General features: G+C 41.7%; 1 protein-coding gene across 1 annotated transcript; it reads left to right on the top strand.

Annotated features, from left to right (window-relative positions):
* Positions 1–2,393: 2,393 nt before the first annotated feature.
* On the top strand, positions 2,394–11,408 carry LOC121617249 (uncharacterized threonine-rich GPI-anchored glycoprotein PJ4664.02-like). Its single transcript, XM_041952356.1, has 4 exons — positions 2,394–2,682; positions 3,859–7,293; positions 8,695–8,769; positions 10,684–11,408. The coding sequence occupies exons 2-4, from the start codon at positions 3,929–3,931 to the stop codon at positions 10,901–10,903; spliced, it is 3,660 nt and encodes a 1,219-aa protein (XP_041808290.1). The 5' UTR covers positions 2,394–2,682; positions 3,859–3,928; the 3' UTR covers positions 10,904–11,408.
* Positions 11,409–13,348: the final 1,940 nt, after the last annotated feature.

Below are 13,348 nucleotides of genomic sequence, written 5' to 3'. Positions count from 1 at the left end.
TCATCTGCCCCTTAGTGGCCATTTTTTTAAATGCAGCTTTGAACCAGTATAAAAATCCTATTCCTTCATTCAGCTCTTACATTCCACGTTACGGTTGTATGAAGCCTTTTTAAATCTGACTAGAATCGTTTTTAATTGCACTAGCATGATTGCAAACTCATTTTCAACTGAACAATGATAACGTCTGTGTGTTTTTCCGTGAATTCCTTCATTCCACATTCCTGAAATTCACTGCAAGAAACCTCTCTGATCTTGCATGATTACAGAGAACTGCTTTTGTGAACAGATGTTATCTAGCAAGCACAGCTTTTACTGAAATCAATGTCTTGCAAAAGGAAAGAAAGTGTCAGCTGTTTCAACATGGATCATATTTGATGGAAGCTTCACTTCAGACTTCGTCAAACAACTGCAGTCAACACAGTACATGAAGGCGTGGGACGGCTCATCCTGGTGGCCCTGCATTCACCTGTAATCTGCTGTTCTGAGCTCATTATCTGCCCATTATCACTACTGGAACTGATGATACAGTACATTCAGTGTCTGGTGAAGAGAAACCTTGCTAACATTTAAACACTTCTCTAAGGAAGAACAAACTGTTAGGATGAATAAATGCAAAACACACAACACTCTCACAGTGACAATACAACTGTTGTGCCATATCATTAATGCACAGTAGGCATTTTCACTGATACAATATTGTGTCATCACCTTGAGGCAATGGAACAATTTTCTATTCACAAAGTCAGCCTCCTGTTCCCCAGGGCTGCAGTGATGGAATATGAGTGCAATCTACTCCACTCAGCACACTCAGACATCCTAAATTATGAAGCTCTTTCAACGGTGTAACTGTAAATTTGATCAATTACCGATAACCGCTGTCAAATTATGTAAACTACCTGCAATTTGAGAGGATTCTCTCTGATAACAAATGAGGTGAATATACTCTAAACATTTATATAGCCAGAACAAACCACAGCATAAGTATAATGTCTGAAGCTTAGTCGATAGGAGTCGTGAAAATGATCACACATCACAGTGTTGCAGTGAGGTAATCAAGCCTGAATAAACCACAATAAAACAGTGAACTAGGAGCAGAAAAGAGTAGAGTAGCAGAGCAAGTAATATTACAAGTTGGCTGAAAAGTAGTGCAGATAATTGTTAAATGGGAATGTTACCAATCTTTATGTCATATTGATTGACTGTAATCCCAGCATAATGCTATTGTTTCATTAACTGATATTAAATGCTTTGATTTGAGCCTATAAAGTGAATCTTTTTTTCGCATTTGCTTGTAAATTTCTCTTTAAAGAGCCTGATTTCCATTTGAATAGACACACGTTTGGTGTTAAAGCAGAGAACAAGAATTCAGTGTGACATAGCTCACCGTGGGACTGTTTGGAAAGGCCGTACTTTCACTGCTGATCACGGGAGCGCGGCGATTACTGACAAGCCCCTACATACATTAATTTAAATGCGCTGCAGGCCATCCTTATCTTTGATGGAAACACTGTGCGAAAAGAAATTGGATCCTCTTTGCTGGTAATTATTTTTTGTTGAAATGTTTATCATATTTGAATCATCTTTATGCAACAGAGGTAGTCTAATTAATTTGTTTCTGTTAATTCAAAGTCACCCTTATCATCAATGACATGCATTCGCTGCCTGTTTATTGATCTCTTTCTGTCCATTATTTGCAATATTGTCAACTTTAATGATTGTTGGAAAGTGCTTCATGTACAGTAACATGTAGCTAAATATGTTGCGTGTGTGAGAGAGAGATTTTGTTGTACAAATGTAAGCATTTTGTTTAAGAGCAGATCAAATAAAAAACATTGTGTGCATGTAAATCTCATTACCTGAGTCGGTGGCAGTAAAGTGATTCCTGAGTGCACACATATTTGAAATGAATAGATCCTGTTTAAAGTGATAGTCTTGAAATACTGTTTAAAATGCTGCATAGAGTTCTGGTAAAATGATTTTCTCACTCTTATTTGTTCTTTTACCTTCTCGACCGACTAAAACTTTGTTTACATTTACATTTGCTTTATAATTATAATCAATGCATTTTCCTGCTTTTTAACTTGCATGGTAATTTACACACAGTCCCTACCCCACTGATGCAAGTCACTTCCTCTCTCCCTCTCTCTCTCTCCCTTGCTCTCTTTCTCCACCCAGCTGTAGATCAGGATACATGAATGCTGGGAAGGAGGGTAGTGACAGGAATAAGAGAGAGGGAGAGGTGTGAGAGAGAGGAAGAGAGGAGGAGGAGGAGGCAAAAAGGCAAGACATAGTAGGAGAGAGTGTGTTGGAGGGCAGCATACTGTAGCATACTGCTGTGTTGTGACTATGGAGTGAGCATGGAGCAGCAGGACCAAAACAAGAGGACAGGGGGATACAATGAGGACACAGCTTGGCTTTATGCCTGATCAATAAAAGGTAGATTAGTTCAGAATCTGAGCAGTAGAAAAGAGGGCTCATTAAGCAGCACTGCTTTGCAGAACTGACTGCCTGCAGACTCCTTTGAGTTTGAGTCCTACCGCCAAGGGATTTAAGACACGAAGACAAAGTCACTCCAAACCTTGAGGACCTCCGAGGACATAAAACAGAAAGCGGACAACTAGCTCCTGACATTTGGACTCAAGGAAACAAGACATCTTGCTGCAGGATCAAGCAAACACTCAGGTATGCCTGCTCAACAGAATCACAAACACGTATTAGGTAGCAATGCTGCTGAAGCCAGGAACAGCTCTTTTCTTTAGTCCTGATAACTCAAAAAGTGTGTGGCAGTGCAAGAGTATGCATCTTTTTTAATGTGCAAAGGGGGATTTAATGGTGTATTAATGGGGCAGGACAGTTGTCACTTATCGTTAAGACGGTGACACCAGACATAGGTCACTTGACTGAGCGCACGTAACATTAGATGACACGACAACCAAAATAATAGGTGACTAAATGTTCTTTTTGCAATTTTGATATCCCTGGATGAAGGCTGTTGGGGAGGATGAAGGGAGCCTTGTCAGAATGTGTTTGCTTGAAATTTATGACATAAATCAAAGCTTGCAAGCACCAACACGCGCTGTTTTTTTTTTTTTTAGGTATAATAATGAAACGCCTGTTCATATGCAAAAATCCACACATTACCTCCCTGTTGTTGACTGAAATGTTGTGGCGTAAATCATTACAATGACCTCCTGCGCACACAAGGAAACTGGCACATGTGAATTCACGGGTGGTCCGGACACATGCACGCGCACACACTTAAATGCCACCTCTGTGAAAGGGTGTTCCAGTTAAATGCACGCCGAGCTTAATGAAGTCTGTTGTGTAGCATCAGTGTATACATTATGGCCTCTTCCCAAGGTGAGCTGAACGTGGAGGACAACACAGTGGAGGCTGCGTGCTATGACAAACATTTCAGCGAGAGAGGAGAGAGAGTTCACCACACGAGCTATGTTTTGAATTTTATTCGACAAATAAATTATTCTTTGTGCTGCCAGACATTGAGAGGGGATCTGTGCGGTATGTTTGAAATGCTAATATAATATAGAACAATTGCCTTCGCAGCAGCAGCCTCCTCTTTCTGTCAGCATTAACAGAATACCATTCCTGCCTCTTGACCAGTCGCACCATGTCAGGAAAGTTTAACAACGAGAGCATAATTCTTCCTGGCTTATCTCAAATCTGCGATTGATTTTTGACAACTCTAGTTATCCTTCATTTCTGCAGCACCGAAGCATTTCCTTGTCTCAGTTCTAGCTGTGTGCATTGTTTCAACTTGTCCTGCTTACTCATGGATTTCTTTCACAGCACCATCTCAAATGCCTCGCACTCTAAACTTGTTCCTCTCTTCCTTTTTAGACGGGTGTAATGGTCTGGATACACAAACGCTCCCTTGAATTATCAGACATTTGAGGCAGTCAGACAAGCGATGGGAAGACGAGCAGCTGACCTGACAACACCGGTTCCAGTTTTAGGTGTCCCTGCCCTGGTTGGAGTGCGTGGTTGGAGGACAACAGGAGGAGACAGAACCGGAGGAGCCCTGCTGCAGACGTGGGGACCTCAGTGCAGCGTTGGTGTTCAGACATCCCCAGGGATAAGCAGACCACCTACCCAGCACAGTGTACAGCTAACTGATACACTCTCCACGGCATCAGATAACATTACTCAAACACCCAACAGCTATATTACCAAGGAAACGGAGCACAAGGAGATATTACTGCTAACAAAGAGTGACAAGGAGAAAAGGGCTATTTTAAAACAGAAAAGTGGGGAATCCAAGACCAAAAAGGAAGTGACTTTCAAAGCTCTTGGAGGTGAGGCCTCTAAGGATGTGACCTGCAGTCAGTGGAACAGTAGTGGGACTTATTGCTATGCCAGGGCAATCAAGACCAACCCACACTTTGCAGGGAATGTAACCAGCGTCAGGCCTAAATTGAAATCTGCCGCCCGCTACACCAACGGCAGCGTGGTCGATTCAGAGGCGATCGGTGGAATTAGCGTTGATAATGATGAAGCAGAGCCTGTAAAGAGTGCCGCCTCTCGTGAAAGAAACCAAACCAGACCGCAAGGTCACGACGCAGAGCAGGCTGGGAAGACGCAGCCGTTATCTACTGCTCGACCTTTCAGCGTGCCACAAAAAATATGCAGCCATTGTGGTGGGAGACAGTCTGTGACCACCGGAGTTGTCACTTTGGGGGAGAAAAGCTCCACTGCTAATGCTTGCCTGGGAGAGAAGGTCCTCACCTCGCTGTCAACCAACACGCATTTCCAGATGCCCCATACTGGAAAAACCCTTCAGCCAAGCCATCATGAAACCTCTGAGAGCATCACGCACAGAGACAAAAGAACACACATTACAGTCAATCCACAACTGTTGTATCTCAGCGAGGAACTGAAGTACCGAAAAACACCACACCCAGCATGCCCAGTGCACTCTAAGAGCAATTTGGTCACTTTGTCACAGACACATGCTGCCTGCGATGCAACATCCACCCAACCCACAACCATACTGCATGCTAAAACCATCACCGTCACTAAAGCAACTATTGAAACAAGACAAGATGACTGCAGTACAAAATCTTTCCTAATACCATCGCCGGACGGTAAGAACCGCCGACCAACAAGTCTCACACTGGCTCCACAGATGGCCACAGCTACCAAACCAAACAACCCACATTCACACACGTATCCCAAGACCCTCAAAGTACCACAACGCAACTCTACACAACATAATGTGCCTCAAAATGTATGTGTATCTGTACATGCTACACCTGAAAATACTCTGTCACCACCTGCTCATTCGTACACAACAGCTGCAGGACCAGAGAACACATCTATTACCAACACACACAAAACAACCACAACCGTTAGCACTGCACTGACGTCCACTGAAAGTATACCCGCTAAAGTTGCATATGCTCAACATGAAACCCTGCACTCAAGGCGCATAGCACGAGTAAACATTGCAACAAGTACAAGTAACAGCCCACAAAAGACTCTTAAATGTCCCACAGTATCACTGGCAGCCAATGCATTACACCCCATTCATAAACTGGAAGCAACTGCACAACCTACACCTGCAGGTCCACCATGTACTTCACCCAATTCAGGTTGTTATCCACAAGAAAAGCTGTCCTCAAACACTGACATCAAACCACAAGGTAAAGCATCTTTTGACACTGTAGTGAACTCAACTGGATTACCCACCTTTGCAAGTACACTACACACAACTACACCACATCCACCCCTCAGCACTGTTGTCCCACAGAGCACTTTGAATCATAGCTCTAATTCAGATCAAATGACGCGCACCAGCACAAAACATACATCTGCAGCTACACAAATTCACCTCATTCAGCCTAACCACTCAAAATCTGAACCTGCACTTCATGTTTCTACAGCATCACTAAACGCAACTCCTAATGCCACAAAACCGCTAGACTCAAGAGCTAGGTTGCTTTCAAGTGCAGCTCCCAGTATCGTATCTAAACGTAGCGGCACTCTGTACAAAAATATAGCCCTCAGGAACTCCTCAATCAATCTGAGAAATTCACCATCCGCAGCCGCCACCTCCTCATCTGCATTGACGGAAAACCAAAGGAATGTCCGTGTATCAGGTCCAACTTCACTTCAATCAGCAGACACAACACAACACAGCAGAGACCTCAGTTGCAAAGAAGCGCTCCACACAAATCAACCTGGTGACACACAAGCAACAGACAGCAGAACCCAAACCAGTAATGGAACTGGTTCAGGCGGTGCTATTCCAAATCAGGAAAGCAATGCCACAGCAACGCCAGTTGCTTTATCTGAGCTGCTAAATGTGTCAAAACATCAGAAGAGAGGCTGTGACGTGAGCAACCCGAAATCAACCATTATTCCCAACACAGAATCATGTGCGGACAAAAACAAATTCAGCGGTAATCTAATCAATGAATTAGTTGTGTATGAGTCAAAACACCATGCAAATTCAAATCTATCACAGGTCACTAGCCTTCAGAATTACATTTCCCTAATTAAGTCAAGCAGCTCTTGTCTGCAGGGTTACATAAACACAAAACAACAAAGGCTTGCACATTATCAAGGATACACAGGAACAGAGCATGAGGGGCAATGTGCTGCATGCCCACCAGTAAAAACGGCCCAGGAGACGAATTCAAATACAGAAAGGTTTGCCATGGGTATATCAGTCAGGCGTGCAAATATTAAGCTTAAATCCACTACAGATAAACAGACACATCCCAATAACCCAACAGCCTGTGCTATAACGCCATCAAACTCAGAGCCCATTATCTCATCACAGGAAAACACGAGTGCACATGTCGACCCCCTCACCAAAACTTCAGTCCATCAAAACTCTGATTCAGATACCTCATCACTACCACAAGCACACACAAGTCCAGAGCTTTCATTCACTGCACCAGCCCCCTCGAACAGCAAGGGAGAGCTGTGTACGCACACAGGCCCTGAATGTAGTTCCATATTACCATCATCAACAATGCACTTGGCGTCCCTTCCCCACCTCCAGTCCTGCGAGGCTGAGGCAATCGTTAGACCGGATTCAGAGTTTAGCCCTGCTCCCCCTCAGTCGTGCCCAGAGGACACCAGCCTGGCTCACTCCCACCCAGCTGATGCAGCCCTGTTGCTGCCTCCTTCCCCACAGTGCTGCAAATCAGCAGCCCTACAGCAGAGGCTGGAGACTGTGGAGGCCAGCCTGGCAGCCAACAAGGACAGGATCACTACTCTGCTTAACATTATCCATGACCTGGAGACGTGCCACACTCCAACCAGCAGGTAACAGGGTGTGTGTGTGTGTGTGTGTGTGTGTGTGTGTGTGTGTGTTTGTTGTTAGTGCATGTGTGTGTGTGTGTGTGTATAGGAGGGTAGGTGAAATGACTTCAGTAGCAAGTAATGTTGCAACAATTATCCCATGATGCTTATAAAACATTTAACGTATAGTTTAGCTCCACCGCAAACCTGCAGGGTCAGATATGAGTATTGATATACTCTAAAGTCAGTCCAGTACAGGTGCAGCTGTTTGCCAGAATTTGGTCCAGGGAATTACTTTAAAAGCTGTCCTGCAGTGCTGATCTTTGACTTTCCAGTGAGTCATCACTTGCATTTACTGGAACCACTCAGTGAGTTTGTCATTCATTGGCAAACTGCTGTGTTTCAATCCAAAAAAAAGTATATGTATGTATATTTGTGTAATTATATGTATAAGTACTAATTCATAGTTTAGTGGAGAGTCTACTGGTTACTGTAGACATTTGCAACAGAAAACCAGGTTCCAGGCTATTTATACCAACTTGTAGTTTGCACATGAAGGCATACAGTACATGGTGGAGAAGACATATATCTTAATAACAGATACAGTACAGGTATCACTTTAGTTTTACACCCCAATTAGGTTGTAAAACAGCAAGGTGACAAATTATGGCAGTGCATGTTCGCCATAAATGTGGTCCTCCTGTCTGATGCAGCCAAGAACATATACATATAATCTGTGCAGCATTTAGTTCATGTACAAAAATAATACATTTTTGACTTACTGCTGACATTGAACTGCTAATTGTGGACACTGAGCAAATAAGACTGAACATTAGAAACAGATTATAATTTGTACCATTTATTAAATATGATGTAACACGTTGCAGAAATGCCCTTTGAAGGTGAACTTACTGTTGAGTTGTTATGAAGCTGGCGCTGCAGCCACCATAAATGTCCTATAAATCAGGGCTTTTCATGTGATTACGTCAGGCTTTAACATTGTTACAAGTTTGCAAACAGGTCTGTGAATGTGTGCCTGAGTGTGACAGAAACCTAGTTGGGCATTTCAAGAGGGCACGTCTCAGAGAGATTTATTTAGCCATATAATTCTTCAGGGACAAATAACAGGAATTAAAACCGCCTTCTGGCAATGTGTCTCTGTCAATCATTCTCACCCACTGTAGTGTGCTAATAAGTTGTGACTGCCTCTGAGGTCATGTTTCAGAATAACCAACTCCTAATAACCGACTGATGTCTGACATAATGCATGTTATGCAGCTCATCGCTGCCAACAGCGGCCTGAATGAATATCAGACACAGAGGATGAGTGCAGAGAATATTAAACTGTGAATCTGAAAAGGAGAGGAGCTTGGGAAATTGCTGTTATTTACCGTATGCAATTTAATTTACTTTCTGTTATCCTAGCCGGCGATACTACACAACTGGGCAGGACCTCAAAAACTGCTCCACCTGCCAGAAGACTGCTTGTATTGTCTACAGGTGAGATAATAGTGAAATTGCCAATTCTGCCTGCATGCAATGTTTGAACTGAGAAGAGATCAGAGCAGCCGTAGAATTCAGCTCTTGCTCGAATGTCAAACTGTGGTTGCAGAGCATCATGAATAGGCATACAGTATGAAACTGCTCTGTGTTGATTATAGGCTGGAGCAGGGAGCTTTCATTTAAATTAAGTTGTCAGGGATTAAAGTATCCCCAAGTGAAATGTTAAAAAAAACAATTTAAATGAAATCCATATTTTAGAATGACACTATTTGATAGGATGGACGTTTATATTCTGTTAAAAAAAAAATTAACATGATAGGATTTCAGTAAATCCAGAGTTGAGAATTACTTTACTAAATATTTGAACATACGCAGCAGTGGGACGATGGGGACTATGTATCACTTTATTCATGGACAGAATTTAGGTTTTATTTAAAGTTTCCTTTGTGCACGAGATACACAATTCAACAAGGCTGAGTCCATTTGCCAGTTGAGTTGCCAGGCAGTTGTCTGCCAGGCTGCTCACTTCACTTCACTGAGAATTAATGACTTACTGTATGGGCATCTTACCAAATGAAAAGCTCTGCACTGCTCATTTGTTTCTTGCTCAGAATACATAGAGAGATTACATTTTCCTCTCTGAGGACACCATAAATCTTTCGGAATAAGTGTCAAATTTAAGCACGGAATGTATGTAAATCAGTCTATTCACGCAGCAGATCTAAGGAGATTGAGCGTCTCTAAAATTCAAGCGAGCAAAGAGGAACAAGTTGTGCCCGAGCAGCCTGCATAATGATTGAAGTTATTGTTAGCGTCGTTAATGTGCAGACAAGGTGATGTCATTTCTTATTGAAAGAAAATATTCCAGCAGATGAGTCGGGCTGTAAGAGGCAGTGGAATTTATCTAAAGTGATCTTAAAATGAAACATTCTGCATTTTCATATTTTCACATCCTGCAGCAATTCTAAGAAAAACATCAATTTAAATCCATCTTTTTGACAATAACAATAAAGAGGGTTGTTAGATGTGAGCATGTACAATGTTTTTTTTTTATTAATTCTCACAAAAGAGAAAGTGTAATTTTCTTTTCATTAAAGAAAGATGATGACAGATATTGTTTGACTGTGGTCTGAGCAAAGCTACACAAACCTTGGCAATTCTGTTGAAGATGAAGCGCATTAAGACTTATCATGTATTAGCGGTTAGCTCTAATATTCCAACTGGTTTGCACCTATTAGTTGAAATGTTGCATCAGGTGGAGGCAACAAAAGAAACACGAATAAAAAAACAACTGCCCCAGAAACACTGTATGTGGAAAAGAGGCTAAGAGAGGCTAAGAAAACTAAAAGTCTTCTCATCATCTTAAAAAAAAAAAAAAAAAAAAAAAAAAAAAGCCTCTTGCCCTACAAAGCAAAACCTGAAATGGTCTTTATCTTGAAATATTCAAAACATTCCTCTCGATCTGCTTATTTTCAAAACCCTTTTTGCATGACAAAAAGATGTTGCGTAAGTTGATTTGCTGACTGGTGTGTGTTGGCATCTGGTCCTTAAAGGCCAAGTGGTAGATAAGGATATTTGAATAGGACGTGTGCACCTTCAGAAAAAAAAAAGAAAGAAAGAAAGAAAGAAGAAAGATACCCTGCCGGGGAATGTCTTCCTGCCGAAACCAATCAACCACTTTGAAATCTGACAAGCACAGAGCTTCCCACATGAGGAGCACCACAAAGCAAAGTCATCTGTAGCTAAAAAAGCTTGATGTATAATAAAATAAATAAGGCGGGATGCAGATCTGACACACCTGAGCGTTTGTTTGTGTTCTTTGGCAAGAGCTGAATTTCATACGTTCTGTGTTGTGTCACATCTGTGGTGTTTGGGTTTTAGTCATTTTGGGCTGCGTGTCTGTCTGTCTAGTGTGGAGTATGACTTCAGGCAGCAGGAAAGACGCTTCTTGGAGGTTCTGAATCATTCAGCAGGAGGAAATCATGCCTTCTCCATGCACCTGTCCCAGCCCCTGAACTTTAGCCTGCTCAGAAATGTCATCATTAAGAACTTAACAAAGTCAAAGGTGAAAGGCAAAAAGCTGTGCAAGACTCTGTTCAAATGGCTGCCCAGGAAAATCCAGCAAGTATAGGCCTAACAATACATGTGTGCTGTTTTATAGCCATAAGCCTGTGTTACAAGTGACCAGCAGAAGCCTTTGCAGAGGACTCTTATTATTCCCTTCCTTCCCATAGAGTGAGATTACTTTGAATTAGAGTCTGACCCAGTAGAGTTCCACTCTCCTGCACATTGTCAAAGCTTATAAGCAGGATTTTGCACTCAAATTTCCCCCTGATCTTTGTGACCTTCAGCTAGTATGATCCATAGGGAATTTCACTTTTGTAAGTTAATGTTATTTGGTTGTCCACATTCCTGCTTAAAATGTATGATGAACCTAAGCGGCAGATTTCTTTATCTAATTTTACATATGAGATTCTGTTCTCTTTGAATTGCTATGATTAATGCTCTATGAGTTCCAGTTGATGTCACGTTCCCCCTTCAATTTGTCCCCTAACCTGCTTCTCCTCACACTAAATGTGCAGTATAAAACACGAATGGAATAATTTTAAAATGAAAAAATAAATCCGATTTTTCTGACTGTTTATTTGTCTGTTAATCTGTTCATTTGTCTGGAGTTGTGTTTAATTCTGAATGCTGAACTTCTCTTTGCGCTCTTCCTGAATGAAATAAAGCAAATGTTCATCTGAGACACACAGCTTCACTGCATCTAAACCTTTTCACAACTGCAAACTAGCCACTAGAGTGGTGAACATAGAGAAACATTCATTATGCCTTTGCCAATTGTGCTGATGGTCTCCAAATCCCCAAACAATCTGGACTTCATAAAAGGTTTCTGAGTAAAACAATTACATGACGAAAGGCTGCAATGAAGCGTGAGTCAAAATCAAAATGTTCATGGGCACATGCACAAATCCATGACCACACTCATGGATACAGCAACATGAAACAAAACCTTGTGGATGGTTTCATACATTTTCAATGTAAAATTTTGGATAAAAGCTTATGAGCAAGGAGGAACTTACAGTTTATTTGAGCTGTAAGTCAAGCAATAGTGTGATATTCCCTATTGAGCAGGAAATACTGTGATTCTTTAATTAAAACGCCTCTAAAAAGAAATAATAGCATCTGAAAATGAAATTCTTGCAACAATGATACTAGAGGGACATGTGGGTCCATTGCATCTGTAACAGCCGTGCAGCCTCATGCAGGTATGCTACCAAGATATATTTGACTTCTGAAAGTGCTTTTTAACTAGAAATGGCATGCATGCATACAGAGCTGCAATGTTCAGACAATGGCCAATAATCTTAATCATAAATCAGCAGCAATTCACTGTGTGCAACTGAAAGGGGAACCATTAAAGTGTGCTTACAGGTGTTGGAGAGTATTACTGCATGTGTGAAAAACAGTTGTATAAAGCCTTTTGTTGCTCAGGAGGGAGCTGCGTGATATCTGATAAATGTCCTCAAGAGTTGTTCATTTGGGGCTCAAAGCTGCAAGTTTGAAAATGGAAAAATGTGACAGTGTGGAGTTAAAGAGAAGTGAGCTTACCAGACCTCATCTCTGCTTTCAGCAGGCGGCCCGAGGCTAAATTAGCCACAACTAGCATAACACACCTGCATCTCTGAGCAAATGGTTGGCAGCCAAACTGAACTGTGGGTAATGTAGGCACCAGCTTTGAATTAAAAAAAGCTAATATCTCTGCTCTTTTTGAATCATTTTTTATTTCAACTGTGCATCATCATGAGAGAAAATGCTATCGGAGTGCAAAGCTAATCTGGTGGAATACGCAATGTACCGGGAGATTTTATATTTCTGAATGTGCCATGCAGGCATGTCCAATCTATTCCATAAAGGGCTGTGTGGCTGCAGGTTTTCATTCCAACCAAGGAGGAGCACACCAGGCCAACCAATCAACATCAAGGGATCACTTAGTTATCAGCTGAGATCAGCTGATTAAATGAGTCCAGCCTGATGTGCTCCTCCGTGGTTGGTACAAAAACCTGCAGCCACACAGCCCTTTATGGAATAGTTTGGACATGCCTGTGCCATGCAGTTGTTATGAAGGGCCTTTTATAAGGGTTGACAAATTCACTTCTCATGTGCTGTCGCAAGTGATCCCAAAGACAATTGCACATTGTGTTAATGGCTGTGTTTAATAAATGTCTATCATAAATTTAATGTTTTCTGAATGAGCTAAAATACCTAGTGTCAGTCAAGCATAACTTCTTTCATACACAAGTCAAACTCAATGCATAAACGTTAAATGATTACTTTTTATAAATCTTATTATATTGGTTTTAAAGAAGCATCTTCATGAAACTTACCAACCAGGACAAAAATAATGCAGAATAGAAGACAGAGAAGACAATAGAGAAGTTTAGAAAGTGGGATTAACAAGCTTCAGCCATGCTTACTCATGCAGCTCTAAATTCTTGACTTAAGAGTCTTGCTGAGCTTCTGCAGCTCTCCGCAAATAGACTTGCCAATTTTGAAAAGTGGCACTGCTAAACAA

This window comes from Chelmon rostratus, chromosome 14 (assembly GCF_017976325.1).
Source record: "Chelmon rostratus isolate fCheRos1 chromosome 14, fCheRos1.pri, whole genome shotgun sequence".
NCBI lineage: Eukaryota > Metazoa > Chordata > Actinopteri > Chaetodontiformes > Chaetodontidae > Chelmon > Chelmon rostratus.
This window is presented reverse-complemented; position numbering and strand designations above follow the sequence as displayed.

Bases quoted from the DNA above. Each gene is read 5' to 3' on its own strand.
- LOC121617249 (XM_041952356.1), top strand. From the start codon at position 3,929: ATGGGAAGACGAGCAGCTGACCTGACAACACCGGTTCCAGTTTTAGGT. The intron at 7,294-8,694 runs GTAACAGGGTGT...CTGTTATCCTAG, and splicing joins TGCCACACTCCAACCAGCAG to CCGGCGATACTACACAACTG. The intron at 8,770-10,683 runs GTGAGATAATAG...CTGTCTGTCTAG, and splicing joins ACTGCTTGTATTGTCTACAG to TGTGGAGTATGACTTCAGGC.